The sequence below is a fragment of the Salvelinus fontinalis genome, chromosome 19, assembly GCF_029448725.1.
Source record: "Salvelinus fontinalis isolate EN_2023a chromosome 19, ASM2944872v1, whole genome shotgun sequence".
Classification (NCBI taxonomy): domain Eukaryota; kingdom Metazoa; phylum Chordata; class Actinopteri; order Salmoniformes; family Salmonidae; genus Salvelinus; species Salvelinus fontinalis.
In genome coordinates, this window is record NC_074683.1 from 10,473,950 (window position 1) to 10,500,420 (window position 26,471).

At 41.7% G+C, this 26,471-nt stretch overlaps 1 protein-coding gene across 4 annotated transcripts in view; it reads left to right on the plus strand.

The window, feature by feature from the left end:
* The first annotated feature begins 579 nt into the window (after positions 1-579).
* Positions 580-26,471, plus strand: part of LOC129816349 (pre-mRNA-processing factor 40 homolog A-like) — a 30,471-nt gene continuing 4,579 nt past the window's right edge. The window contains exons 1-22 of one of the 4 annotated variants that reach the window (XM_055870737.1): positions 586-676; positions 1,414-1,491; positions 1,611-1,739; positions 5,089-5,172; positions 11,693-11,711; positions 11,822-11,844; positions 11,935-11,976; positions 12,239-12,349; positions 12,893-13,013; positions 13,249-13,273; positions 17,592-17,813; positions 18,298-18,403; positions 20,445-20,509; positions 20,622-20,786; positions 21,890-21,998; positions 22,219-22,369; positions 22,831-22,964; positions 23,657-23,771; positions 23,975-24,087; positions 24,337-24,453; positions 24,658-24,795; positions 25,169-25,264. In XM_055870737.1, the coding sequence (XP_055726712.1) occupies positions 674-676; positions 1,414-1,491; positions 1,611-1,739; positions 5,089-5,172; positions 11,693-11,711; positions 11,822-11,844; positions 11,935-11,976; positions 12,239-12,349; positions 12,893-13,013; positions 13,249-13,273; positions 17,592-17,813; positions 18,298-18,403; positions 20,445-20,509; positions 20,622-20,786; positions 21,890-21,998; positions 22,219-22,369; positions 22,831-22,964; positions 23,657-23,771; positions 23,975-24,087; positions 24,337-24,453; positions 24,658-24,795; positions 25,169-25,264 (2,166 nt within the window). In that variant the 5' untranslated portion in view covers positions 586-673. Of the gene's footprint in view, positions 677-1,413; positions 1,492-1,610; positions 1,740-5,088; positions 5,173-11,692; positions 11,712-11,821; positions 11,845-11,934; positions 11,977-12,238; positions 12,350-12,892; positions 13,014-13,248; positions 13,274-17,591; positions 17,814-18,297; positions 18,404-20,444; positions 20,510-20,621; positions 20,787-21,889; positions 21,999-22,218; positions 22,370-22,830; positions 22,965-23,656; positions 23,772-23,974; positions 24,088-24,336; positions 24,454-24,657; positions 24,796-25,168; positions 25,265-26,471 lie in introns of all 4 variants that reach the window. The other 3 variants (XM_055870739.1, XM_055870738.1, XM_055870740.1) reach the window with 3 other exon arrangements.

Genomic DNA, 26,471 nt, shown 5'->3' on the forward strand with positions numbered 1-26,471 from the left:
TCAAAAAAACTGTTTTCCCTTTGTCATTATGGGGAATTGTCTGTAGATTGATTAGGAATTTTAGAATACCACTGTAAGGTAACAAAATCAGGAAAAAGTCAAGGGGTCTGAAAACTTTCCGAATGCACTGTATTTAGGGCAGCAGCCTCTTACCTGCAAGGTTGAGTAACAGGGTGGTAGCCGGCTAGTGATGGCTATTTAACAGTCTGATTACCCTGAGATGGAAGCTGTTTTTCAGTCTCGTGGTCACAGCTTTGATGCAGCTGTACTGACCTCGCCTTATGGATGGTAGGGGGTCGAACAGGCCGTTGCTCGGGTGGTTGATGTCCTTGACCATCTAAGAAAAAACTCCATCACCTAAAACCGGTAAAGGCTTGATGCTTTACATGATGTGATAGCTGATACTTTAGTTTATAAAAAAATATATATTTCAGATGTGAATATTATGAAGAAAACATTCAGTCGAAAAAAGATGGGGTTGTTCAGTCTAAAGAATCCACGAGTTCTCGAAAAATCCGTTGTCTACCCGACAGAATTACAAGTTACAATCTGTGCGCAGATTGTACTGAGAAAATGTTGTTCACCTTTGCCCTTTCATTCATAGGCAAACTAACCAATCAGATTGCACGTTATTGTGGAGTGGCCAGGTCTGGACGCTCACCGTGAAGTCAACATGGTGAGTACAGTTTATTGATAATATGTCCATATTTTCAATTACTAGCTAATTTAAGTATCATACTTTATGAGGTGTTTGGCATAAACAATCATTATATGAAAGGGGATAACCAACATAGCTATATTTAATTTGCTTGGTGTGTTTCGTCAACTGTTGCTAGCTAGGTAGCTAGCTAAGCCAACAGTTAACGTTACTCAGCTAGTTTGCAGCTACTTCGCTAACGTTAGCGTACTGCTGTAGGGAATCCTTTTTCAGTACCTAGCAACAGTTAGACAAGCGTTAAAGGGGTAATGTTATTTGTGGAGGAGTTACGTGTGTGAACAAATCACGTTATCCAATTAGTTAGCAATATGTTGGCGTTGACACTCCGCGAGAATAGCAGCTAGCCAGTCAATGTATTGAATAGTTCATGGTAGCTATGTTGGCTAGCAATGGCGGTAACTGTATTATCTAAATAGCCTGCATGTTATTAGCAAAATTTGGTTGCAAAAGAACTGAACAGCCCGCTGAACACCCCGCGGGTAAACCGTTTTGCGACGAAAACTGCCTAACCGTTTACTATAGGAACCAACCGGAAGCAAGACAGGGTTGGACATACCTGAATTAGTCTAATACAAACTCGTTTAAGTTGCAAAACGTTTTCCGTTAGGACTAGGTCTAGTACAGGACATATGTGAGCCATATTAACGTGCAAGCTGTAACTGTATAAATGGGGTCTCTTGTTCATTCATGTCCAGTCTTCAGATGGTAATAATGGCCAGAGCCAAGCACCTCCTTTTGCTGGGGTCCCAACCTCAGGCATGCCACCGCCTTTTGTAAGTTGGTGTTTGAAAACACTTGTATCTTCTATGTGTTCCCAATGGCATCTCAAAATGGGGCCTCCTTGAGTGTTGAATCTCACAGCATGTGTCTCCTATTTTTTTCACCTGTCTAGATGGGACCACCGGGAATGCCGCCTCATTACCCACCAATGGGAATTCCACCCATGGGACAGAGGCCTCCCAACATGGCTCCCATGCCGCCTGGCATGATGCCACCTGGTATGATGCCACCGATGGGACAGGTGAGCCGACTATCAAGCTTTAAGATGTCATTATCACTTGTCGTCACAGAACATAGGCCACACCCTTAACGATAAATCGTTTGTAATTTGTTGGAATTTTCCAATTTAGCGCTCAACAACCTAGTCCTCCAATGCTAGCCTCGTGTAGTGATTCGATTTTAATTAAATGTAAGGCCTATTGAATTTTGGACCAGAAGCTTAGCTTTGGTTGACTCTTTGGAGTGTGTAGCAATGGTTTTTAAGTACCACTACCGTTTCCCAAGAGTTGGCACAAAAATATTCTAATCACTTGGGTTTGTACTATTTGCTGCCAATATAAACTAACACTACCCTCTTTATGTATCTGGACAGTGATGTAAAATGTGGCTCTATACTCCAGCATTTTGGATTTAAAGGCCCAGTTCAGTAAAAAATTTGATTCTTTATATATACTTCCACACTGAGGTTGGAATAATACTGTGAAAGTATGACCATGGAACAGAGGTTGGGAACTCTCTTATTGGTCTATTAACTAATTTACTGCCTGATGATTTCACCAGGCAGGTTGAAATGTCAGGTGGCCTTTTCAAACAGCTTTTACACTAAAAGAGCATTATTATAATTTTCACAATTTCACCATATTATTCCTACCTTATAGTGTGTGTGTGCATATATATATATATGTATGTATGTATGTATGTATGTATGTATGTATGTATGTATATATATATATGTATGTATGTATGTATGTATGTATGTATGTATGTATGTATGTATGTATATATATGTATGTATGTATGTATGTATATATATGTATGTATGTATGTATGTATATATATGTATGTATGTATGTATATATATGTATGTATGTATGTATGTATGTATGTATATATATATATATGTGTGTATGTATGTGTATGTATGTGTGTATTTACAGTATATCACAAAAGTGAGTACACCCCTCACATTTTTGTAAATATTTGAGTATATCTTTTCATGTGACAACACTGAAGAAATGACACTTTGCTACAATGTAAAGTAGTGAGTGTACAGCTTGTATAACAGTGTAAATTTGTTGTCCCCTCAAAATAACTCAACACACAGCCATTAATGTCTAAACCGCTGGCAACAAAAGTGAGTACACCCCTAAGTGAAAATGTCCAAATTGGGCCCAATTAGCCATTTTCCCTCCCCGGTGTCATGTGACTCGTTAGTGTTACAAGGTCTCAGGTGTGAATGGGGAGCAGGTGTGTTAAATTTGGTGTCATCGCTCTCACACTCCCTCATACTGACTGGTCACTGGAAGTTTAACATGGCACCTCATGGCAAAGAACTCTCTGAGGATCTGAAAAAAATAATTGTTGCTCTACATAAAGATGGCCTGGGCTATAAGAAGATTGCCAAGACCCTGAAACTGAGCTGTAGCACGGTGGCCAAGACCATACAGCGGTTTAACTGGACAGGTTCCACTCAGAACAGGCCTCGCCATGGTCGACCAAAGAAGTTGAGTGCACGTGCTCAGCGTCATATCCAGAGGTTGTCTTTGGGAAATAGACGTATGATTGCTGCCAGCATTGCTGCAGAGGTTAAAGGGGTGGGGGGTCAGCCTGTCAGTGCTCAGACCATACGCCGTATACTGCATCAAATTGGTCTGCATGGCTGTCGTCCCAGAAGGAAGCCTCTTCTAAAGATGATGCACAAGAAAGCCCGCAAACAGTTTGCTGAAGACAAGCAGACTAAGGACATGGATTACTGGAAACATGTCCTGTGGTCTGATGAGACCAAGATAAACTTATTTGGTTCAGATGGTGAGTGGCGGCAACCAGGTGAGGAGTACAAAGACAAGTGTGTCTTGCCTACAGTCAAGCATGGTGGTGGGAGTGTCATGGTCTGGGGCTGCATGAGTGCTGCCGTCACTGGGGAGCTACAGTTCATTGAGGGAACCTTGAATGCCAACATGTACTGTGACATACTGAAGCAGAGTATGATCCCCTCCCTTCGGAGACTGGGCCGCAGGGCAGTATTCCAACATGATAACGACCCCAAACACACCTCCAAGACGACCACTGCCTTGCTAAAAAAGCTGAAAGTAAAGGTGATGGACTGGCCAAGCATGTCTCCAGACCTAAACCCTATTGAGCATCTGTGAGGCATCCTCAAATGGAAGGTGGAGGAGTGCAAGGTCTCTAACATCCACCAGCTCCGTGATGTCGTCATGGAGGAGTGGAAGACGACTCCAGTGGCAACCTGTGAAGCTCTGGTGAACTCCATGCCCAAGAGGGTTAAGGCAGTGCTGGAAAATGATGGTGGCCACACAAAATATTGACACTTTGGGCCCAATTTGGACATTTTCACTTAGGGGTGTACTCACTTTTGTTGCCAGCGGTTTAGACATTAATGGCTGTGTGTTGAGTTATTTTGAGGGGACAGCAAATTTACACTGTTATACAAGCTGTACACTCACTACTTTACATTGTAGCAAAGTGTCATTTCTTCAGTGTTGTCACATGAAAAGAAATACTCAAATATTTACAAAAATGTAAGGGGTGTACTCACTTTTGTGATATACTGTATATATGTATATATGTGTGTGTGTGTAACACAGGACAATCACATTTTTGGCCGCACTGGGCCTTTAACCAAAATAATAAGTAAAAGATCATAAATAATGATGAGTGAGAAGGTTGGAGGCTACAACAAAACATGCGAACATCTCACCATTACCAATAATGGGGGAGGGAAGCATTTTTTGGGGGGTATGATCTTTGCTTCTTTAACTTTCTCACTCATCATCATTCACGATTCATTCATTCATTATTATCCATAATCATGGTAGCATCAACATTAATGTAGTAGTGTTCACAAACATTTATTTTTTACAAAGTGAATAAAAAAATGACTACATTATTCACCATTCACTTCCTATTAGGCAAAAGTCCAGAGCCCTGGTATGCCTCAAATTAAAGGTGACATTCTGTACTGTCGCCTCGTATAAAACATTTGATATCAAATCCAAAATGCTGGAGTATAGAGCCAAATTCCAAATGTTAGCTTCACTGTCCAGATGCATACGGAGGGGAGTGTGTGATCTCATTATCCAAATGAAAAAGGTGTGATCCGAGATGTGTATGATCCAGCTGCCTGCCTCAGAAACGGGGCTCAGGTGGCGGCGAAGAACTGAAGATTGGAGCGTCACTGCTTCACAGATCACAAGCTGTGGCTCCGTTCGCACTGTATAAGACTCAGTTCTTCGCTCTCACCCTGCCATGGCTGCTCTCACTGTGTATTAATACCCAGCGTGCACCCAGTGCGCCAGGCAGGGGGTGAAATTAACGGGTCCAATGAATATTTCATGATGCTCTTTTATTAGATACCAGGCATGATGCCACCTATGATGCCCGGGATGATGATGCCCCCTCACATGCCTGCTGCAGCGATGCAGCCAACAGGACCGGTAAACTCACTCGCCTGCCTCCTCCACTGTCTCAATGTTGTGCTTTGCACTTTTTAAAATAGAGCCCTCAGGTTGTCAGGAGTGACACCATTAGCTAACGTGGCAAAGCATAGGAACACTTACCAATACAGACATAGGCTACCAATATAGAGGGATTTAAATATTCAACACAACTTGAACACGTACATCCCATCTCCATAATAATTCTACACTTTTAACTTAATTAGGTAACAAAAAAATCGTCATAGAACTGTACAGGTACACGTTCTCTTACAGAGATGCAAACTCGCCACTTTTCGGCGATATTTACCATTTTGTTTTCAAAATAGGTCATCTATGTGAATCGTGTAGCTCTGTAAAAAAAAAAACATTTAAGGTGGAGATCCGTAGATTAGAGCCTAATATATTTATTTCAATGGACTGATTTCCTTATTTGAACTGTAACTCAGTACAGTCTTTGAAATTGTTGTGTTTATAGTTATGTTCTGTGTGTATATACGTTTTTTACACCATATACAAACATACGAACAATAACTTAGACGCACACAAACGCCGACTACATCTCATCTACCCAGACCTGCATGCTCACACCCCCATCCCTACTGCCTGCTATTTCCATAATAAATCATTAGATTTTTTTTCATGATGGTGGATTGATTAAGTGCCAAGTTTGTAGTATATCTTTTTTTCAAGATGAGTGATAAGAAGACACTCGTCCTGCACATTGGGTATCTCACTGCATATGATATGATATGTCTTGAAATATGCAGACAGATGGATTAAAAGTACGTTTACATTGTAATACTTCTGACATTGAATTCTACCGTGCTAATATACTGTGCGTTATATAGGGAAATAATGCACCCTCTAGAATGCCCTTCAAGCCAATCAAAAACGAGTATTCAACAATGCCAAGGTATTTTTCATAATCAAACGGAAACCAAACCGATCTCAAAAAGCACTAATCGCTCAGCGCTAGAAAGTATTCAACCCCCTTGACTTTTTCCACATTTTGTTTTACAAAGTGGGATTGAAATTAATTTAAATCTGCACAAAATACTCTGTCAAAATGGAAGAAAAATTATAATGTGTATTTTTTTATAATGACACTAATGTATCTTGATTTAGATAAGTATTCAACCCTTGATTCAATGTTAGAATCAACTTTGGAAGAAATTCCAGCTGAGTCTTCTAAGCTTTGCACACAATATTTGCCCATTTTTATTTTAAAAACTCTTCAAGCTCTGTCAAGTTTGTTGTTGATCATTGTTAGACAGCTATTTTGAAGTCTTGCCATAGATTTTCAAGCTGATTTTTAAGTCGAACATTCAATGTCGTCTTGGTAAGAAACACCAGTCTATATTTGTCCTTGTGTTTTAGGATATTTTAGGTTATAGACAGCTCTGCAAGCGTTATGTCAAAATGCGTTCGTTACTCACCAAATATGGAGTTTCCGTGAGCAACTATCGTCATTTACTGACGTCACACCCGGTATGTACTTCCAAAAAAGGTCAAAATAACATTTTACGAGCAACTGAGAGAATTTGTCTGGAAAGAATCGATGTATTGTTTCTGACCAAGTGCGCATGCGCCAAATTCACCTCTTCAACACCTCCAATAAACCATGAATTACTGCCACTCACATGTCGGCTGATCTAGCAGCAGTACAGAATCATAAAAAAGCACAGATTTTTATCACCTACAACAGTGTATGAACGTCATATCAACCTGTTTGACACGTGCTACATGGAATGTAATAATATTTAATGTAAGTAAACAATATAGGGTATGTTTTTACAGCGACCTTTCCGAATAGGTAGATTTGGAACATGCACTGTTGGTAAAAACAATACATAGATTTTCAGACAAAACATTTTTTCTGTTGCTTCTGTTTTTATTTAGACTTTTTTAAAGTACATACTGGGCGTGACGAGCTGTGGCAGTCACGAAATTTCATCAGCCTGTGATTGTCAAGCAAATAACTGTCGGTCTCACGGTAATTGACATGAACACATTTAGCATCTGTAGTCTATATAGAAGAACAGAATAGTATACTCTGAGTTGTCCTTATGTTAGGTCCTGATCTGACTATGCCAAGTGGCTGTGGGCTACACTAGTTCATTTAACAGACAAGATTTGCTTAGAATTCCGTGGCATTATTTTATAGCATGAAGAACAGAATGGAACAAAGATTAATAAAATAGAAAGGATATTTTCTCCAAACAATTTGAGAGAGTGCGCACATACGGCTGGCTATTCTGTGTTTAGCAGTTAGCAAAGAAATAGGTACTCCTATTTGCTTAATTTAATTATTAATGTAACTTTAGTTATTTTATAGACTTTGGGCTATATGTTGTGATTTTTTTTATACATTGTAAGTCTGCATGATGTGGGGAAAAAATACGATTAAAAAAAAAGCTGCTTTGTTTTTTGTGCTGGCTGTACACACTTCATTCGTTTCTCATTCAAAATTTGACAAGCATCCCCTTTGTGTGGCCATAATGCACCCTATAAAAATGTAGGCCTTTTGCAGCCAGTGGCCATTGTGCCCTTCTCCCTGAGTGCTGTGTGCTCCGAAGCACCTCTCACTCAAATGGCTCTCCATCACGTCATCGAGTCTTTCTCACAGGCTACAAGTGAAGACACCCACATTTGGGACGCAACTGTGCGCGTCCCTATCCAATTCCAAGGTGCATATTGAAGATATGGGAAGAGCTGTCCTCATTTACTTTTCATCAGCCAACAACATGAGTAGACCTAACAAACAGCAAGAGCTCTAGCCTATGTCAATCTACTATCCCCCTTAGTACAAAAGTTGATCTATTCTATGCCAGAAATAAATATTCCAAACATAGTCTGGGACAGTTGTGGGATGCGATAGCTCCCAATTTATACAACCACTAGCATCAAACTTTTTTTACGCAATGTGGCTGACGTAACAGATAAGAACGTTTAGCTTAAAATGTTGATAAACTATTAGGCTATTTCTTCATATAAGCGCAGCAATGCGCACACTGCAGTAGGCTATAAGTGCAAATGTTCCATTCACGGGAAAACACCATTGTCAAAAGTGACCACGTGATTCTGCATGTAATGCTTTTATTATCAAGGTGCACTTTTATGGTAAATTATCTTCCCCAAACTTGAAACTCGCGGGCTGCTTATGTATGCCAGTTAGGCTCTACACCCCTTAAAGTGTGCTTAATTTTAAGAGGTTATTAGGCCACATTAGTTGTGATAAAAACATTATCAAAACATATAGGCCTATGGGCTAGGCTACACGAGGTGTGCGACTATGATTTGAAAAAGTTGCAAAAGGCATTGTTTCTTGCCTTACGCTGGGCATCATTTACAAGTGATAATATATTATTAGCAAGTGATAGGATAATATTGTCACCCATCAGACTTGTTTTGATTTATATTGGACCATTATCATACACCTATCTCGAAACAAAAATACATGCAATCTATGCACTTATATAGCGAATGGAGGACGCTTTTCCCGTGGTTCGTTTTCATGCCAGCCAGGTAGGCTTTACTCCTTTTGTAAAGATAAGCAATGTGCTTAATATTAGGAATAAATAAATATAGTTGGCCTAGCCGAAAGAACGCTGATGGAGGCCTCTAGTAAAGAGGATAGCACTCTGTTTTCTCGTGCAATTGCATAGCCTATAGAAATATTGCGCAACATGAACTCATGGGCTCTCGAAGTGTTTGATTAGATTTGCATTGATGTCCGAGTGATTAGAGGGACAATCGAGTGCTGAGTACCAGGCAGTTAGCAAGTTTGGTAGGCTGCTAATGACCATCAGCGCTATCAGCTTGGGAGAAGTCTAATTACCGTGACTAAACGGTCAGGTGGAATTAATTTGACTGCCTTCATGACTTGTGACCACCGGTGTGGCGGTAATAGTCACCGCAACAGCCCTAGGTGACAGCAGTAAATTATGGTAGATGCTCAGGGAAACTCCATATTTGGTCAGTAATGAACATATTTTGACATAACGCTTGCTGAGCTGTCTAATCAAACCAATTATAAAAGTTGACAAGTTATCATACCCATTCACAGGTTTGGTAAACTCTGGAGATCTCTTTGGTGTTTAGAGTTAAGCAAATCAGCCTTTTAATTTCATTGCACCTTTTATGTGTGGAATGATCTACAATACACTTTAAAATTTGAAGAATTGGTGCCTCTAAAGCATTTGACTGTGGTTAGGGGACTGTTTTACTGAATAAACTATTTTTATGGTTTGGTATGTTTTTCATATTGTTGTGTATATAAATGTGTAGTTTATTGTAAACTCAGCAAAAAAATAAACGTCCTCTCACTGTCAACTGCGTTTATTTTCAGCAAACTTAACGTGTAAATATTTGTATGAACATGACAAGATTCAACAACTGAGACAAACTGAACAAGTTCCACAGTCATGTGACTAACAGAAATTGAATAATGTGTCCCAGAACAAAGATGGGGTCAAAACTAAGAGTCAGTATCTGGTGTGGCCACCAGCTGCATTAAGTACTGCAGTGCATCTCCTCCTCATTGACTGAACCAGATTTGCCAGTTCTCACTATGAGATGTTACCCCACTCTACCACCAAGGCACCTGCAAGTTCCTGGACATTTCTGTGGGGGATGGCCATGGCAGACCACTGACATTCCTCTCTTGCAGGAAATCACGCAGAGAACGAGCAGTATGGCTGGTGGCATTGTCATGCTGGAGGGTAATGTCAGGATGAGCCTGCAGGAACGGTACCACATGGAGGAAGATGTCTTCCCTGTAATGCACAGCGTTGAGATTGCCTGCAATGACAACAAGCTCAGTCCGATGATGCTGTGACACACTACCCCAGACTATGATGGACCCTCTACCTCCAAATCGATCCCGCTCCAGAGTACAGGCCTTGGTGTAACGCTCATTCCTTCGACGATAAACACGAATCCGACCATCACCTCTGGTGAGACAAAACCGCGACTCGTCAGTGAAGAGCACTTTTTGTCAGTTTTGTTTGGGCCAGCGACGGTGGGTTTGTGCCCATAGGCAACGTTGTTGCCTTACAACATGCCTACAAGCCCTCATTTCATCCTCTCTCAGCTTATTGCGGACAGTCTGAGCACTGATGGAGGGATTGTGTGTTCCTGGTTTAACTCGGGCTGTTTTTGCCATCCTGTACCTGTCCCACATGTGGGATGTTCGGATGTACCGATCCTGTACAGGTGTTGTTACACATGGTCTGCAACTGCGAGGACCATCAGCTGTCCGTCCTGTCTCCCTGTAGCGCTGTCTTAGGCGTCTCACAGTACAGACATTGCATTTTATTGCCCTGGCCACATCTGCAGTCCTTGTGCCTCCTTGCAGCATGCCTAAGCCACGTTCACACAGATGAGCAGGGACACTGGGCATCTTTCTTTTGGTGTTTTTCAGAGTCAGTAGAAGGGCCTCTTTAGTGTCCTAAGTTTTCATAACTGACCTTAATTGCCTTAACGACCGTTCCACAGGTGCATGTTCATTAAACAGTGTTTTAAACCCTTTACAATGATCTGTGAAGCTATTTGGATTTTTACAAATTATCTTTGAAAGACAGGGTCCTGAAAAAGGGATGTTTATTTTGCTGTGTATTGTGGTGTTATACAGGGCTTCTGGAAAAGAGACCATGGTCTCAGCATTGTCTCCCTGTCAAAATAAAGGTTAAATACAAAAACCTTATGGGAAAATGAATGGTTTCTAACTGGGCTAGAGGAGATTTGTCATTCATTTTCTCCTCTGTCCAGATACTGGTTCAGTTAACAATGGAACTTATGTGACTTAAGTAAATATTTACTGCTGAACCTATTTAGGCTTTCCATAAAAAAGGGGTTGAATACTTAATGGGCTTCTGGAAAAGACATTACAGCTTTACATTTTTTATTTATCTGTAATACATTCTCATAACAAAAATCCACTTTGACATTGAGGTAGATCAGTGACACAATCTAATTGAATCCATTTTAATTCAGTCTGTAACACAAAATGTGGGGGGAAAATCAAGGTGGTTGAATACTTTCTGAAGGCACTGTTAGTTTGCTTTGGATGAATGCTATCTGGAGTGGAGTAGCTCAAATGAATACAATTTGTGTCTCAGTAGACATTCAAAGTGCTTCGGGGACAAGATCATTTCAATCTTAAATTGGAGAAAAGTCAAAGAAAAACAACTTACTTTTTTTTACCACTTAAAACATCTTGTTAAATGGAGCATCACATCCTTACACTCCAGGTTTCTCCCTCCAGTAAATGGTTGAGTGATTTATGGAAGCTACATTTCAGTCTGTGTGTTGCTTTCGACAGCAGCCAGCTGTTTAACTATATGCACTAAGAGCTGCAAGCTGTCAAATAAACCTTCCACCTGTCAACTCTGATGTATCAAGACCACAGAGATTTTTGTCTTTGTGTTAGACGCTCGAGGGTACAAGCTTGTGTTGTGTTAATGAAGCAAATTCAGGTCATCATCTTTGTTAACTAATAAAATGATCTCTTCCGCAGCCTGGAGTGGACACAACTGGTAAGGCTTGAATCGGTCTATTTTTTATTTATTTAATTTAGAAAAAGCTTTTATTGTTATTGTCTTAGTGATTTTATGAATTCTAATTATTAAGTTTTTTGTTTTTACAGTCACTGCTGCGCCTGGAACAGTTGTAAGTACAGCCTCATTTCTGTGGATAAGTTCATGTAATGATCTCTAGCAGTATATAATGACCGACCCTGCTATGTGTAATGTTCAACAGGGTACCACAAATGGCACGCCACAGGATGACCAACCGAAGAAGGTTAATGAACATTTTTAAGTGGAAGCCTTTACTCTTCCTAACCACAGATGGCCAGTTGTTTTCTGTGCAAAGATGTAGACTTAATTTAATTTTGTTATAGCCTTAGATGGAAAAAAAAAATTGGGGATGAAAAACTGCTTGATTTAATGGTTTGAAATCTAGTACTTTCCATGCAAATGTAGAATTTGTATCACAGAGCCCTTCATTTACCTGTTGCAAGTGTTGTTGATTGGTGAAGGCAAAGTGTGGTTGTCATCCTCAGAAGTCTGTGTGGACAGAACACAAGTCTATGGATGGGAAGACCTACTACTACAACACAGAGACCAAGCAGTCTTCTTGGGAGAAGCCTGACGACCTGAAATCTCCTGCAGAAGTAAGGCCTTACAAACTGAACCCCCGTACCCATCCCTCCCCACACACTATGGCTGTGTCCTAAATGGCATCCTGTTCCCTTTATAGTTCATTACTTCCCTTCATAGTGCACCCGTAGGGCTTGTAAAAAAAAAAAAATAAAGTGTGCTACGTAAGGAATAGGGTACCATTTGGAACGCAAATACTATTCCTCCCCACTATCTTCTCGTTAACAGTAGAGGCCATTCCCAGGCTCTAGCCACCGGCACAATTTGTGGAGCGTGTCTAGACCATACTTGAGTTCAAATACGTGTATATGTTATTTAAATACTTTTTTTGGTGTATTTTCAAATACACACCCCAAAGCAAGTACTTTTATTCAAGTATTTCAATGGTTATTTGTAAATAAATAAATAAAAAACGAATTGTTTTGAAAGTATTTTATAATGCTGTTTTCAAATATCTGAATACTTGTTTTGAAATGTATTGAAAGTAATTTAAATACCTGATAGTATTTGAACCCAGGTCTGGTAGACATGCCATATTTTTGCTTTGTGCTTTGCAGCAAATGCTGTCAAAATGCCCATGGAAGGAGTATAAATCAGACAATGGAAAGGCGTACTACTATAACTCCCAGACTAAGGAGTCCCGGTGGACCAAACCCAAAGAGCTTGAAGATCTGGAAGGTGAGCCTGTGCATTAATGATCCTTTTATAATCTACTGTGAAGGACCAGGGATCGCATCTACTCATCCTCTAGACCAGTGTAAATAGCAGGGGGTCTTCGTTCAAAAAGAATTACATGGATCAGTCTCATTCCTTTGCATGAATTTATCTTTGTACTATTCATTCTTAGACATGAAATGTGTTCCTCAAAGTTTCCTGCGAGACATTGTTAACAGGTGTATATCCTCTCTTTTAGCCATGATAAAAGCCGAGGAGAATGGGTAAGAGCTGCTTATTGTTACCACTACTCTACAGTAGGGTTGGGCGATATTATGATAGCATCATATATCGATGATGATTGACAGCCATCGTCGATGGTGACAACATTGTGATGTCACAAACAATGGTTTAGCCTTTGAATAGGAATGGAGTCGGGGCAGCGCGCGACATGCTAAATGGCCAATTCCCTTTTTGCCATAGCCTACATTTTCAATAAATATGTGGTAGGTAGATATTAATACATTGTAGATTGTAGACAACGGAGAGCACCAAAGCAGTGCAAAATGTCAGATAACGTGTGTGTCCCCCCCCCCCCCCCCTCTTTTCCAAATGCTGTTTTGCAGGGGACACTCCGCTGTCTGGTTTATAGTTTTAAAATCCGTAATTTCACTTTTTCGCCCCAATCCCCATTCAATTTAAATGATCAACCGTTGAATGAATGTATAGGCCTAAATAAGTTCTACATCAGAAAGTTGTTTGTGAAATAGCCTAAATAAAAACATAGTATAGTAATAATGAGAGCGGAAACAAACCAATACGTTTCTGCTTTACTTTACCAATGTAAGCAAAATAGATTGTGCCGTTGGAAAATCCATCTTCGCAAACCAAACATAGGGTTACTACCCTTACTGACAAAGGTTGAGGTAAACATTACTTTGGTATTTTATTATATCGTGTGACGATAGACGTTTTTCTATGGTTTCATATTATGCTCTATCGTTTATTTCGTTGTGTCGCAAATCACATTCTTTATGGCAATATTTTTGGTCAATTGGAAGTCGCTTTGCAACACAATTTGTAACACAGAGCACGGAGAATGTACCTAAAAGAGGAGTTACGTCGGTCGCATGGACATGGTTTGGGTATGAAAAGTCTGACACGGACCAGAAAACCGTCCTCTGCCAAATATGCCGCAGGCCGGTCCCGACAACAGGCTCAAATACCACTAACTTCTTTTGCCACCTACCCAAGAATCATGTGAAACAGTACGGAGAGAGTCTATGGATGAGACCCCAACAAGTAGTCGAGTGCTTCAAACAAACCCCCGACTCAGATGTTGCAAGAGGCTTTTGCCCGCGGCACACCATATGGCAAAGAATCACGAAGATGGAAGGAGATAACAGCTGCAGTTAAAACTTAGCAAAGACATGGCCGCAATTTACACGGTCGAGAAATGGGGGTTTCGTGAGTTGGTGTTAACACTCGACCCAAGGTACCAAATGCAAATACCTTTTATTTGTTGAGTATAATTCAAAATGTAATAAGAAATAGGCTTTACATGTGGTCATTTTATATAAAGATTTATTCATTGAATTTACCGTGTGTATATCGTGATATGTATCGTTATCGGGATATGAAATGACCTATACCGGGATATGAGATTTTGGCCATATCACCCAGCCCTAATCCCCATTAGCTGTTGCGATAGCAGCAGCAACTCTTCCTGGGGTCCACATACAACCTAAAACATGAAATAATACAGAACATTAATAGACAAGAACAGCTCAAGGTTGGAACTTTATAGATGTCAAACGTCACACACAGCCTGCATATCAATAGATACACACACACACGCAATATCTAGATCAAATAGGGGAGTTGTGAGGTGTTGCTTTATCTGTTTTTTGAAACAAGGTTTGCTGTTCGCTTGAGCAATCTGAGATGGGAGTTCCATGCAATCATGGGTTTATATAATACTGTATGTTTTATTGCATTTGTCCTGGATTCGGGGACTGTGGAAAGACCCTTGGTGGGGTAAGTGGGTGTCAGTACTGTGTAAGTTCATTATCCAAACAATTTGGAATTTTCTACACATTGGTCGCATCTTCTTTTTATAAATAAATATCAGTCTCTACTTTTAGCCAAGAGAGACTGGCATGCATAGTATTGATATTAACCCTCTGATAACAGTGAAGAGCAAGACATGCCGTTTTGTTCTGGGCCAACTGCAGTTTTTCTAGGTCCTCCTTTGCAGCACCTGACTTCAACAAGTTATACTTAGACAATATTATAATATATTTATTAATAAGTGTTTGTTAATGTCCTTGAATTGCGCAAAGGGCATTACATAAGCTCCTGCAGCAGAGCTTTCAATAAGCGGGAATACAAAATAAATGAATCATGAGTCGGTGTCAGTTGTCTCACAAACAATTTTGAATAGCTTACTTAACAAATTGTGCAGTATTATCAAAGCCAACATCAATCAGATACAAAAATGACTTTATAAAACTTGAAAAGGGAATGAACTTGGCTTAGGCTAAAAACAAATAAGCCCATTATCCTTATACCTTTTATATCAAATTGTAAAAATCCTAAATATACAAGTTATAAAATAAACAATAAGTATGAAAATAACCAAACAGTGCAAATAAGTCTGGATTTAAAAAATAGGCTATATTTAAAACTAAATTAAAAGTACAATGAGGAACCATTTACACTACCGTTAAACAATTTGGGTCACTTAGAAATGTAGTTTTTGAGAGAGAAGCATTTTGTTTTGTCCATAAAAAAAAAACATAAAATTGATCAGAAATACAGTGTAGACATTGTTAATGTTGTAAATGACTATTGTAGAAGATTGAAGGCCAGCATCCCGGAGTCACCTCTTCTCTCTTGACATTGAGACTGGTGTTTTGCATGTACTATTTAATGAAGCTGCCGGTTGAGGACTTGTCCTCTTGCTCAGTTGTGCACCGGGGCCTCCCACTCCTCTTTCTATTCTGGGTAGAGCCAGTTTGTGCTGTTATGTGAAGGGAGTAATACACAGCGTTGTACGAGATCTTCAGTTTCTTGGCAATTTCTCGCGTGGAAAAGCCTTAATTTCTCAGAACAAGAATAGACTGACGAGTTTCAGAAGAAAGTTCTTTGTTTCTGGCCATTTTGAGCCTGTTATCGAACCCACAAATGCTGATGCTCCAGATACTCATCTAGTCTAAAGAAGGCCAGTTTTATTGCTTCTTTAACAAGGACAACAGTTTCAGCTGTGCTAACATAATTGCAAAACGGTTTTCTAATGATCAATTAGCCTTTTTAAATGATATACTTGGATTAGCTAACACAACGTGCCATTGGAACACCGGAGTGATGGTTGCTGATAATGGACCTCTGTATACCTATGTAGATATTCCATAAAAAATCTGCCATTTCCCACTACAATAGTAATTTACAACATTGACAATGTCTACACTATTTCTGATCAATTTGATGTTATTTTAATGGACAAAAAAATTGCTTTTCTTTTAAAAAACAAGGACATTTCTAAGTGACCCCCAACTTTTGAACGGTAGTCTAGGTCTAGTTTTTTTTTACCCTGTCTTAGGCCTACCTAAAGACTTGGGAGTAGAGTGACAATATTTCCTGCTGTACTGAAAACGCGTTCAGACGGAGTGCTTGTTGCACAGCTGCATAAGTATTATGGGCGACGTTGGCCATGACTGGAAAGCGATCCTCATTTCCTCTCCACCATTCTAGGTGGGTCATCGTTTCCTCCGATGGCATCTTCAATGAGGTAGGCTGGGAGCTCTGCTCTGGACCGCTGTTGTGTACTCCGTGTGACTGAGCGCAACTTTCTTTTACCAAGGAAAACAACATAACTAGTGTTTATTCTTAACAGGGATTTAATAATGTTGTTTATGGCTTTTGTAACTATGTAAATTAGAATAATTACATACAGCCTAGTCTAAGCACTAAATCATAACCAATGTGTGTCACTACAGTCCAGATATTGCGTCCTTCCCGCGACTTGACCCCTCCGTCCGCCTGCCCCAGAGCTTATAACTAACTATAAGCTATGTGGCAAATAAATTATCTCCAACTCAGGGCTTCAGCTAGGCATTTGGTTTGCTAACTTGCTAGTTAAGTGGTTAGCTTGCAAGATCAAACTTGCAAGATCAAACTTCTTGGTTACAGCAGAGACAGTCAATCCCTGTCTGGATCAAGATCCCTGCTGCCTAACATAGTTTTTTTGGGGGGATGGAAATAGCGACCCTTGTGTGCGTGCACTGCCTGTAATACCGTCTACCCGGTGTGGTACAGGAACGGTATGAACATCTGGATACCGCCCAACCCTACTCTACAGACTTTATTGCCAAAGCCATTTTACTTTATATTACCTAAAATAAAAAATATCTTTGTAGATGATGGAACACATTAACTTAATCAAATTATCAAAAACCTTTCTATTTGATCTGTTATTTATAGTTCTATTAGAATGGAATGGCCTAATTATTGTGACATTTGAAGAGGCACTACTGTTATAATAAAAAGCATCATGGGGAATGCACTATCATGGTCCTCCATCACTAACTGAACTGATTGCAGGACATCGGAGGTAGGCGCTCCTTGCATTGTAATCGCCCCTACCCTTCAGCCTGACAGCGCTGCTGTCATGGCGACCATGATGATGGAAATGCCGGTCATGATGCCGATTACAACAGTTTTGGAGGAACAGATGTCCCAGGTGCCCATGCATGTAGCGGAGGTCAGCGCTGAGGTGCCTGTGAACTCCACAGAAGAAGCGGTCGGCATGGAGGCCTCAGCCAGGTACTACAGACAGCCCATTTACCCCCAGATAGTATAGAGAGGCCCACAGCATGGGCTTACAGTGAACTCACCAGGAATATCACCCGACTGTAGTAAAGGCACTGACCCTAATGTACAAACCTATGGTAAACATCACCTTCTCCTGTCAGTGGGGCAACCTACATTATCAGAACACATACCGTCAGTGCCAGGGGCTGGTCTAGTGGAATGGGGGAATATGTGGTCCATGGGTGGCACACTACCACCAGACCAGCGCCTGGCACTGATGGTATGTGCTGTTCAACCATTCACTTTCTGTAAAGTTTCCCTTTACCTATCTCCCCATCTCATATTGTAATCTAGATCTGCCAATAAAACTTCAAAATACCCAGAAAAACGTATCTCTAAAAAAAGAACACACACCATCGGACTACCAAAAACCTTGGTGCCGTTTTTATCTGAGGACAGTATTCATATTTTTCTTCCTTTCTCACTCTCCTTTTAGTAATGACGCTTCAAAGGACGAGAGGCCAGAGCTGGTGAAGAAAACATACAAGTGGAACACGAAAGAAGAGGCCAAGCAGGCCTTTAAAGAGCTCCTGAAGGAGAAGGTGAGGATTCCATATGGGATTTCATTACTCTCCTTCTGCTCAGTTGGGACTCCTGCTTGTGTCATCCCAATGATTATTGGAATTTACAATCTGAACACTACATCTCGCTCATAGGGCAGGAGGAACGCCTCATAGGGCAGGAGCCTAGCTCCTGTTTCTGTAGCGTGAGGCAGCTTGATGTCCAGGGGGTGTACTTGTACAGGACACTAGTCTATCACAGGGCCTTAACCCCAATCTATCTCCTTAATGCTGAGTGCTTAATGCTGAGTCTTTGGTTTGACTCGGCCAGGGATTGAACTCACAACCTTCCAATCTCAGGGCAGACACTAACCACACGGCCACTGAGTCGGTTGCAGCTCTCCTAGGTAGCCACCAAAATTAACCTCAAGCACACCCTTTTGTCTGAGAACCACTTTCATCCGGTTTGATAATAAGGTGCTCGTAGTGCTGTAATGACTCCACCTAAAGATTGTTTACCAATATGGCCTTCCTGGACTGAATCCGTCTCGCTCATCGTGAGCACTCTCAGGTTTTAGCATGATTGCTAAACCTTTACCACGCCTCATGTTGCTGTGGCAGTGTGTTGTTTTTGACCGAGGAGGTGGCTCAGCACAGCTATATTTAGGTCTTTTTAATTTGGCGCACAAAGCTCTCCTCTGAGATTGCTCTCACCGTTTCCCTGCGAGATCTTAATGACTCCGTCTTTATGATTAGCGTTATTGGATGAAGGCACGGGCCCGGATTAAGACAGCGGAGAGTGGCATGCTCCACTGGGTTAGAATAACTCTGGTTGTGTCTCAAATAGCAGCCTGTTCCCTGTAGAGTGTGCTACTTTTGACAAGTGCACTTTGTAGGGAATAAAGTGCCATTTGGGACATGGACTGTGACAAGGCAAATGCATGGCCAGAAATCATCTGTTCATAATGGATGAATGAGTCGCTCTACTGGAGAAAGGCAAGCAAAAAGGCCACTTACGTAAGCTGTCTCTCTCTGGCATTTCTTTAAATTATTGGTACTCAACCCCTCTTAACCCTGCATCTATTAGTAATTAAAGATGCACTATTCAGAAATCGCTCTGCCATTTCCTGGTTGCTAAAATTGTAACAGTTTGCCTAATTTCAGTTTATATGACAAAACAAGCAAGTATAGTATAAAAAATCATTGTACCATCTAAACCACTGAAATATATTTTCCATAACAAAAATATTGTATTTTTAGTTTGAAGCTGGTGTATAAAAGTGACTATAAAAAAACTAAACTTAAGAACTGGAATCATAGATATAACACACAGAACAGACCTACCGCTTCTTAGACTTGGTTTCAATAAGAGTTACAGATCTGACTCAGATTTCTATGTGAATTTGGTTGTCTTGCCCCAAAAGTTACATATTGCAGCTTTAAGAAAATGTATGGCCTTGGCTGGAACAAGCCAGAGGATCTCAGCACCACTCCTTGTTACATCTTTTAGATAGGCTACACATGCATACATGTTCCCATAAATGGCAGAACTGGGTTCAAATACATATATATTTGAGTATCTGGTATTTTAAAACACACAGCCAAAAACAAGTACTTTTTATTTGAATGGTTATTTGTAAAAACCAAATACACTGACTCAAGTACAAATACATACATTTAACCCAGGTATGAAATAAGTATTTGAAAATACTGTCATACTTCCAAGTATATTTCCAGATACATTAGAATATTTAACTAGTTTTAATGTCACAAGTACAATGATGAAATGCCTACACTGAAAGACTACCTGTTTTTTTAAATAAAATATATTTGAATACTTCCTTTGAATATATTTTAAAGTAATTGCGATATTTGAAATAGTATTTGAACCCAGGTCTGGTACATGAGTGCATAAATTCAATACATAGGCTACTCCCAACACAATGTGTTGTTTGCTGTTGATGGAAACGTAAGCTGCCCTCATACACAGCTTTGCTACATATGAGCTGTAATGCAGATTGTACAGCTGAGTTGATTTGAGTGTCAACTCTTAACGCTCAATATCCTCTTTTTAAAATTTCAGGGAGTTTCATCCAATGCATCTTGGGAACAAGCCATGAAAATGATCATCAATGACCCACGCTACAGGTATCCACCCACCACCTTGCTTTTCTGATTATGATAATGTCGTACATGAATATTCAATGACTTTTCTAACCAACTGTTTGATGTTTATTTTTTTCTTCCCTTCACAATGAAGTGCCCTGCCCAAATTAAGCGAGAAAAAGCAGGCCTTCAATGCTTACAAGGTGCAGACAGAGAAAGAGGAGAAGGAGGAGGCCAGACTCAAATACAAGGAGTCCAAGGAAACATATCAGAGATTTTTGGAGAATCACGAGAAAATGACATCTACCACCAGATACAAGTAAGTGCCTTTCTTGGCGAAGTCAAAATGTGTCCCAAATGGCACCCTATTCCTTAATAATATAGTGCACTACTTTTGACCGGGGCCAGTAAGAATAGGGTGCTGTTTAAGCCTCAGTCCCTATACGTCTTCGTTTCTGTCATTGATATGTGGTTCCTGAAGTTGCCAATATGTGGAACTATTGAGATAATCAATGACACCACACAGACGTGATCCAAGTGAGTTACTGGCTAGTGTGTGACCGGAGCACCGACAATATGCCCCCACTTAATCATCGACCTTTCTATGGTGTAGTGTTTGTGGTCAGTCCATGGCCCATATCTAGCCATACCAGATGTATTATTTGCGGATGAGTATACACTAATAGTACACATCCTGAATAAATCACAGGCAGATTGGCTTATGAACTTCCCCCAACCCTGAAATGAAACGTTGCTTTATCAGATGGATTTTGACTTCCCCTGTATTTGAATCCACCACATTCATTACCATGCAGTCTCTCTGTCTGTGATGTGTGTGTCCCTCTCTGTCTGGGTGTGAACTGTAAAAGTCACTGACATGGCTCAAGGGAAAGTGATCGACTGGTGACCTTGACAACCAGCCAGTTTGGAGGCTACTGTTGTCGTGGAGACTCCATGTTGTTTGTGTGCTGGGCTGGCCTAGAATGAACAGCTGGGGGGGGGGGGGTGACATCAAGGTTGTCTGTTGATTTTATTGTTTTAGAACACACTCATCCTAGAAATAATACTTCTCTGCTGGCCTCACTGCTAGTATGGGGATCATGAACTTGATTTGGTTTACCTACGTCATGAGGTATTTTAAACACATGTTTCGTCTCATGTTAAAGTTGAAAGTGAACTAGTCTTTCTTGGACAATGTGCAATTCCCGCAATCGCAGCAGTGCCTTGAGCCTAGCGAGATCAGAAGTGATGATTATAGCTTGTGTAATGCTGCCCCCTTGTGGAATTTGTCATTTACATTTGGATTCAAGATTTTCAACTTATTCCCTCCTGATTCTGGGAATTTGGGGATTTTCACAACCATGTTTGTCATGCATGTCATCTTTATTCATGACCGTGGTTGTCTCTGTGTGTGTGAACCAGGAAAGCAGAGCAGATGTTTGCAGAGCTGGACGTGTGGAGCACCGTCCCGGAGAGAGACAGACTGGAGATCTATGAAGATGTCCTATTCTACCTGGCCAAGAAGGAGAAGGTCCGTGTTACTGGCTGCCTCTCCAACGGCATCCTATTCCCTATATAGTCTACTACAGGACCGTTGCTGTCGGAAGAACATAGTAATACTATAAAGATATTATGTAAAGTTGCAAAATTGCAGTAACTGAAATTTGACAACCCTACCATTCTGTCAGTGTGTGGACCTCCGCCTAACTAACGTCTGTTCCATCCTTGTCCTGTGTATGTGTGTGGTACAGGAGCAAGCCAAGCAACTGAGGAAGAGGAACTGGGAGGCGCTGAAGAACATCCTGGACAACATGGCCAACGTGACGTACCGCACTACCTGGTCCGAGGCCCAGCAGTACCTGCTGGACAACCCCACCTTCGCAGAGGACGAGGAGCTCCAGAGTATGCAGCACACTGTCATTCATACTGGTTTGCGTCCCCAGATGGCACCCTATTCCCTACATGGGGCACTACTTCTGAGCTGCCCTCTATAGGGCTCTGGTCAAAAGTAGTGCTCTGTGTGGGGTATAGGGTGCCTTTTGGGATACACCCTTACTCCGAGCTCTGCGTGCGTATAACTAGAGCAGAGCCGTTACATCTCCGTCATTAAGTTTGAATGTGTGAACGACTGAACAGGCTGAGTAGCTGCAGTCGCTGACTGACTGCCCTGTCCAGTCAGGTGATGTGGTTTGCACCGGTGTAGCTGTGTGGGTAAAAGAGTGACTCCGTTTGACGTGAGTGCTCTGTTGACTCTCTCCGTCTCGCTCTTCTGGCTGGCTGTCTTCCCTTCTCTCTCTCTCTGTGTCTTATCTCTTCTCTATCATTTCTCTCTTTCCTCTCATCTATCTCCATGTTCGGCTCAGACATGGACAAGGAGGATGCTCTGATCTGTTTCGAGGAGCACATCCGAGCGCTGGAGAAGGAGGAGGAGGACGAGAAGCAGAAGACTCTGCTGAGGGAGAGGAGGAGACAGCGCAAGAACAGAGAGTCCTTCCAGGTGAGAAAGACGAGCGTCCTACTCTACCCCACCGTCTAGCATTTTGGAAACATTGTGTAGACCGTAGACAATCCTGATACAAAATGGCAAGTGCAAACCGAGCCCTTTGGTGTCACCGAGAGTCACACTGAGTTGAGTATAATACACACGTGTGTGAAATAGGACAAATATAAGCACCCACCACTTATTATTTTATATATATCACACACTACAATAGATACAGCAGGTTCTTAAAGGTCCATATATACAGTAGTTAGCGGTTAAAGCATTGCTGGATCGAATCCCGAGCCGACAATGTGAAAAATTGGTCGACGTGCCCTTGAGCAAGGCACTTAACCTTAATAATGGCAGATCCTGGCTGTGACCCCCCCCCCCCCCCACACACACACACACACACACACTCTCCGAGGGTGTGGCATATGCAAAAAAACACATTTCCAGGTCGCACATGCGCCAAATTACACACGTGTGTGTAATATGACAAATTACTCCCACCCCCCAAAAATGTAACGCATAATAATAATACTAACCCAAACTGAAGAAAAAGACGACTAGACAGTCGGGGTTTTGACTGTAACTGTACTGGAAAAGTACAGGAATATGAATGTTTTGTGTGTAAATCCCTCATGGGGACAAGTGACATTGGTCATTTCAGTTGATTTGCTGAGCTCAGCCGTGTTCCCCCCCCGCAGAAATTCCTGGACGAGCTCCATGACCACGGTCAGCTCCACTCCATGTCTGCCTGGATGGAGATGTACCCCACCGTCAGTTCAGACATCCGCTTCGCCAACATGCTGGGCCAGCCAGGTAACGGCCGCGCTCTCTGCATGCGCACAGACGCACTCCGTCACGCACTCGCACCCACAGACTGACGACACTCACTCACACGTTCTAAGCCACTGCGTTAATAATGTCAAATCGTCCTTCTGCTGCTCTGGTTCTTTTAACTCTCTGGTGTTGTCATAACTATGTGTTGTCGGAGCTCGTTTTGAATAACATGTGCATGTTAGTTTATGGTGTCTATTCTGCAGGCTCCACTCCCCTCGATCTGTTCAAGTTCTATGTGGAAGACCTGAAGGCTCGCTACCACGACGAGAAGAGGATCATTAAGGATATCCTGAAGGTGGGAGATGTTATTTACTGCCACCTAGGGGTCGAGACTCAAATGGCACCCTATTCCCTATTTATTGCCCTACGTTTGACCTATATTTTGCGTTTTTCCCTGTTTAGTGCACTACTTTTGAGTACCTAGAGTAGGGTGCCATTTGGGGTGCATTTAAATCTACTTTACAGTGTCTATTGTCTGGTAACCACTTTTGATTAAGGTGCATTTCATGAACTTACTTTCTTGTCACTTTTTTTCCTCCCGTAGGACAAAAACTTCTTGGTTGAGGTCAACACTAGCTTTGAAGACTTTGGCTCTGTGATCAGCTCAGACAAGAGAGCCATGACGCTGGACGCAGGCAACATCAAGCTGGCCTTCAACAGTGTAAGAGTGCTGCCATTTAGACCCGGTTTGTGTCCCAAATAACACCCTAGATAGTGCAATACTTTGGACGAGACCCATATGAGCCCTGGCCAAAAAGTAATTCCCCAAATAGGGTGCCATTTGGAATGCTGATCATTTCACTGACAATCAGTGACCCTGCTGTGCCTCTAATAACCCCTGTGCCCTCCCTCTCGCCTCCTGTAGTTGCTGGAGAAGGCGGAGGCCCGGGAGAGGGAGCGGGAGAAGGAGGAGGCCAGGAAGATGAAGAGGAAAGAGGCTACCTTTAAGAGCATGTTGAAGCAGGCCACCCCAGCCCTGGAACCAGAGGCCACTTGGGAGGGGGTATGAAATGATATTACCCTACCCTTAAACCACAGGGGTCAAACTCATTCCACGGAGGGCCAGGTGGCCGCGGGTTTTCGCTCCTCCCTTGCACTTTGATTGATTGAATTAAGGTCACTAGTTATTATAGAACTCCTCTCACCTGGTGTTCTAGGTCTTAGTTGAAAGGAAAAAACAAAAACCTGCAGACACTAGGCCCTCCATGGAATGAGTTTGACACTGTTGCCTTAAACACACACACACACACACACACACACGTACACACGTATTGGTGTTAGGGGCTGCTGTCTGGCACATGATTTCATAATCATGCAAATAGTCGAAAGCAAACCATTTATTTTCTGACTTCCTATGGTCTCTTTGGATGTCGTAGGTCCGAGAAAGGTTCCTCAAAGAATCTGCGTTCGAAGACGTGACTCTGGAGTCTGAGAGGAAAAGGATATTCAAAGACTTCATGCATGTCTTGGAGGTAAGATTCATTTAACTGTTATCATCTGTGAGGGGAAAAGTATCCAAGAAAGTACAGTTGTGGCCAGATGTTTTGAGAATGACACAAATATAAATTTTCACAAAGTCTGCTGCCTGCTGCCAAAGAGTCAATATTTGCAGTGTTGACCCTTCTTTTTCAAGACCTCTGCAATCCGCCCTGGCATGCTGTCAATTAACTTCTGGGCCACATTCTGACTGATGGCAGCCCATTCTTGCATAATCAATGCTTGGAGTTTGTCAGAATTTGTGGGTTTTTGTTTGTCCACCTGCCTCTTGAGGATTGACCTCAAGTTCTCAATTGGATTAAGGTCTGGGGAGTTTCCTGGCCATGGATCCAAAATATTGATGTTTTGTTCCCCGAGCCACTTAGTTATCACTTTTGCCTTATGGGAAGGTGCTCCATCATGCTGGAAAAGGCCTTGTTCGTCACCAAACTGTTCCTGGATGGTTGGGAGAAGTTGCTCTCGGAGGATGTGTTGGTACCATTCTTTATTCATGGCTTTGTTCTAAGGCAAAATTGTGAGTGAGCCCACTCCCTTGGCTGAGAAGCAACCCCACACATGAATGGTCTCAGGATGCTTTACTGTTGGCATGACACAGGACTGATGGTAGCGCTCACCTTGTCTTCTCCGGACAAGCTTTTTCCTGGATTCCCCAAACAATCGGAAAGGGGATTCATTAGAGAAAATTACTTTACCCCAGTCCTCAGCAGTCCAATCCCTGTACCTTTTGCAGAATATCAGTCTGTCCCTGATGTTTTTCCTGGAGAGAAGTTGCTTCTTTGCTGCCCTTGACACCAGGCCATCCTCAAAGTCTTCGCCCCACTGTGCGTGGAGATGCACTCACACCTGCCTGCTGCCATTCCTGAGCAAGCTCTGTACTGGTGGTGCCCCGATCCTGTAGCTGAATCGACTTTAGGAGACGGTCCTGGCACTTGCTAGACTTTCTTGGGCACCCTGAAGCCTTCACAACAATTGAACCGCTCTCCTTGATGTTCTTGATGATCCGATAAATGGTTGATTTAGGTGCAATCTTACTGGCAGCAATATCCTTGTCTGTGAAGCCCTTTTTGTGCAAAGCAATGATGCAGGTAACAATGATTGACAGAGGAAGAACAATGATTCTAAGCACCACCCTCCTTTTGAAGCTTCCTGTCTGTTATTCTGTTAACTCAATCAGCATGACCC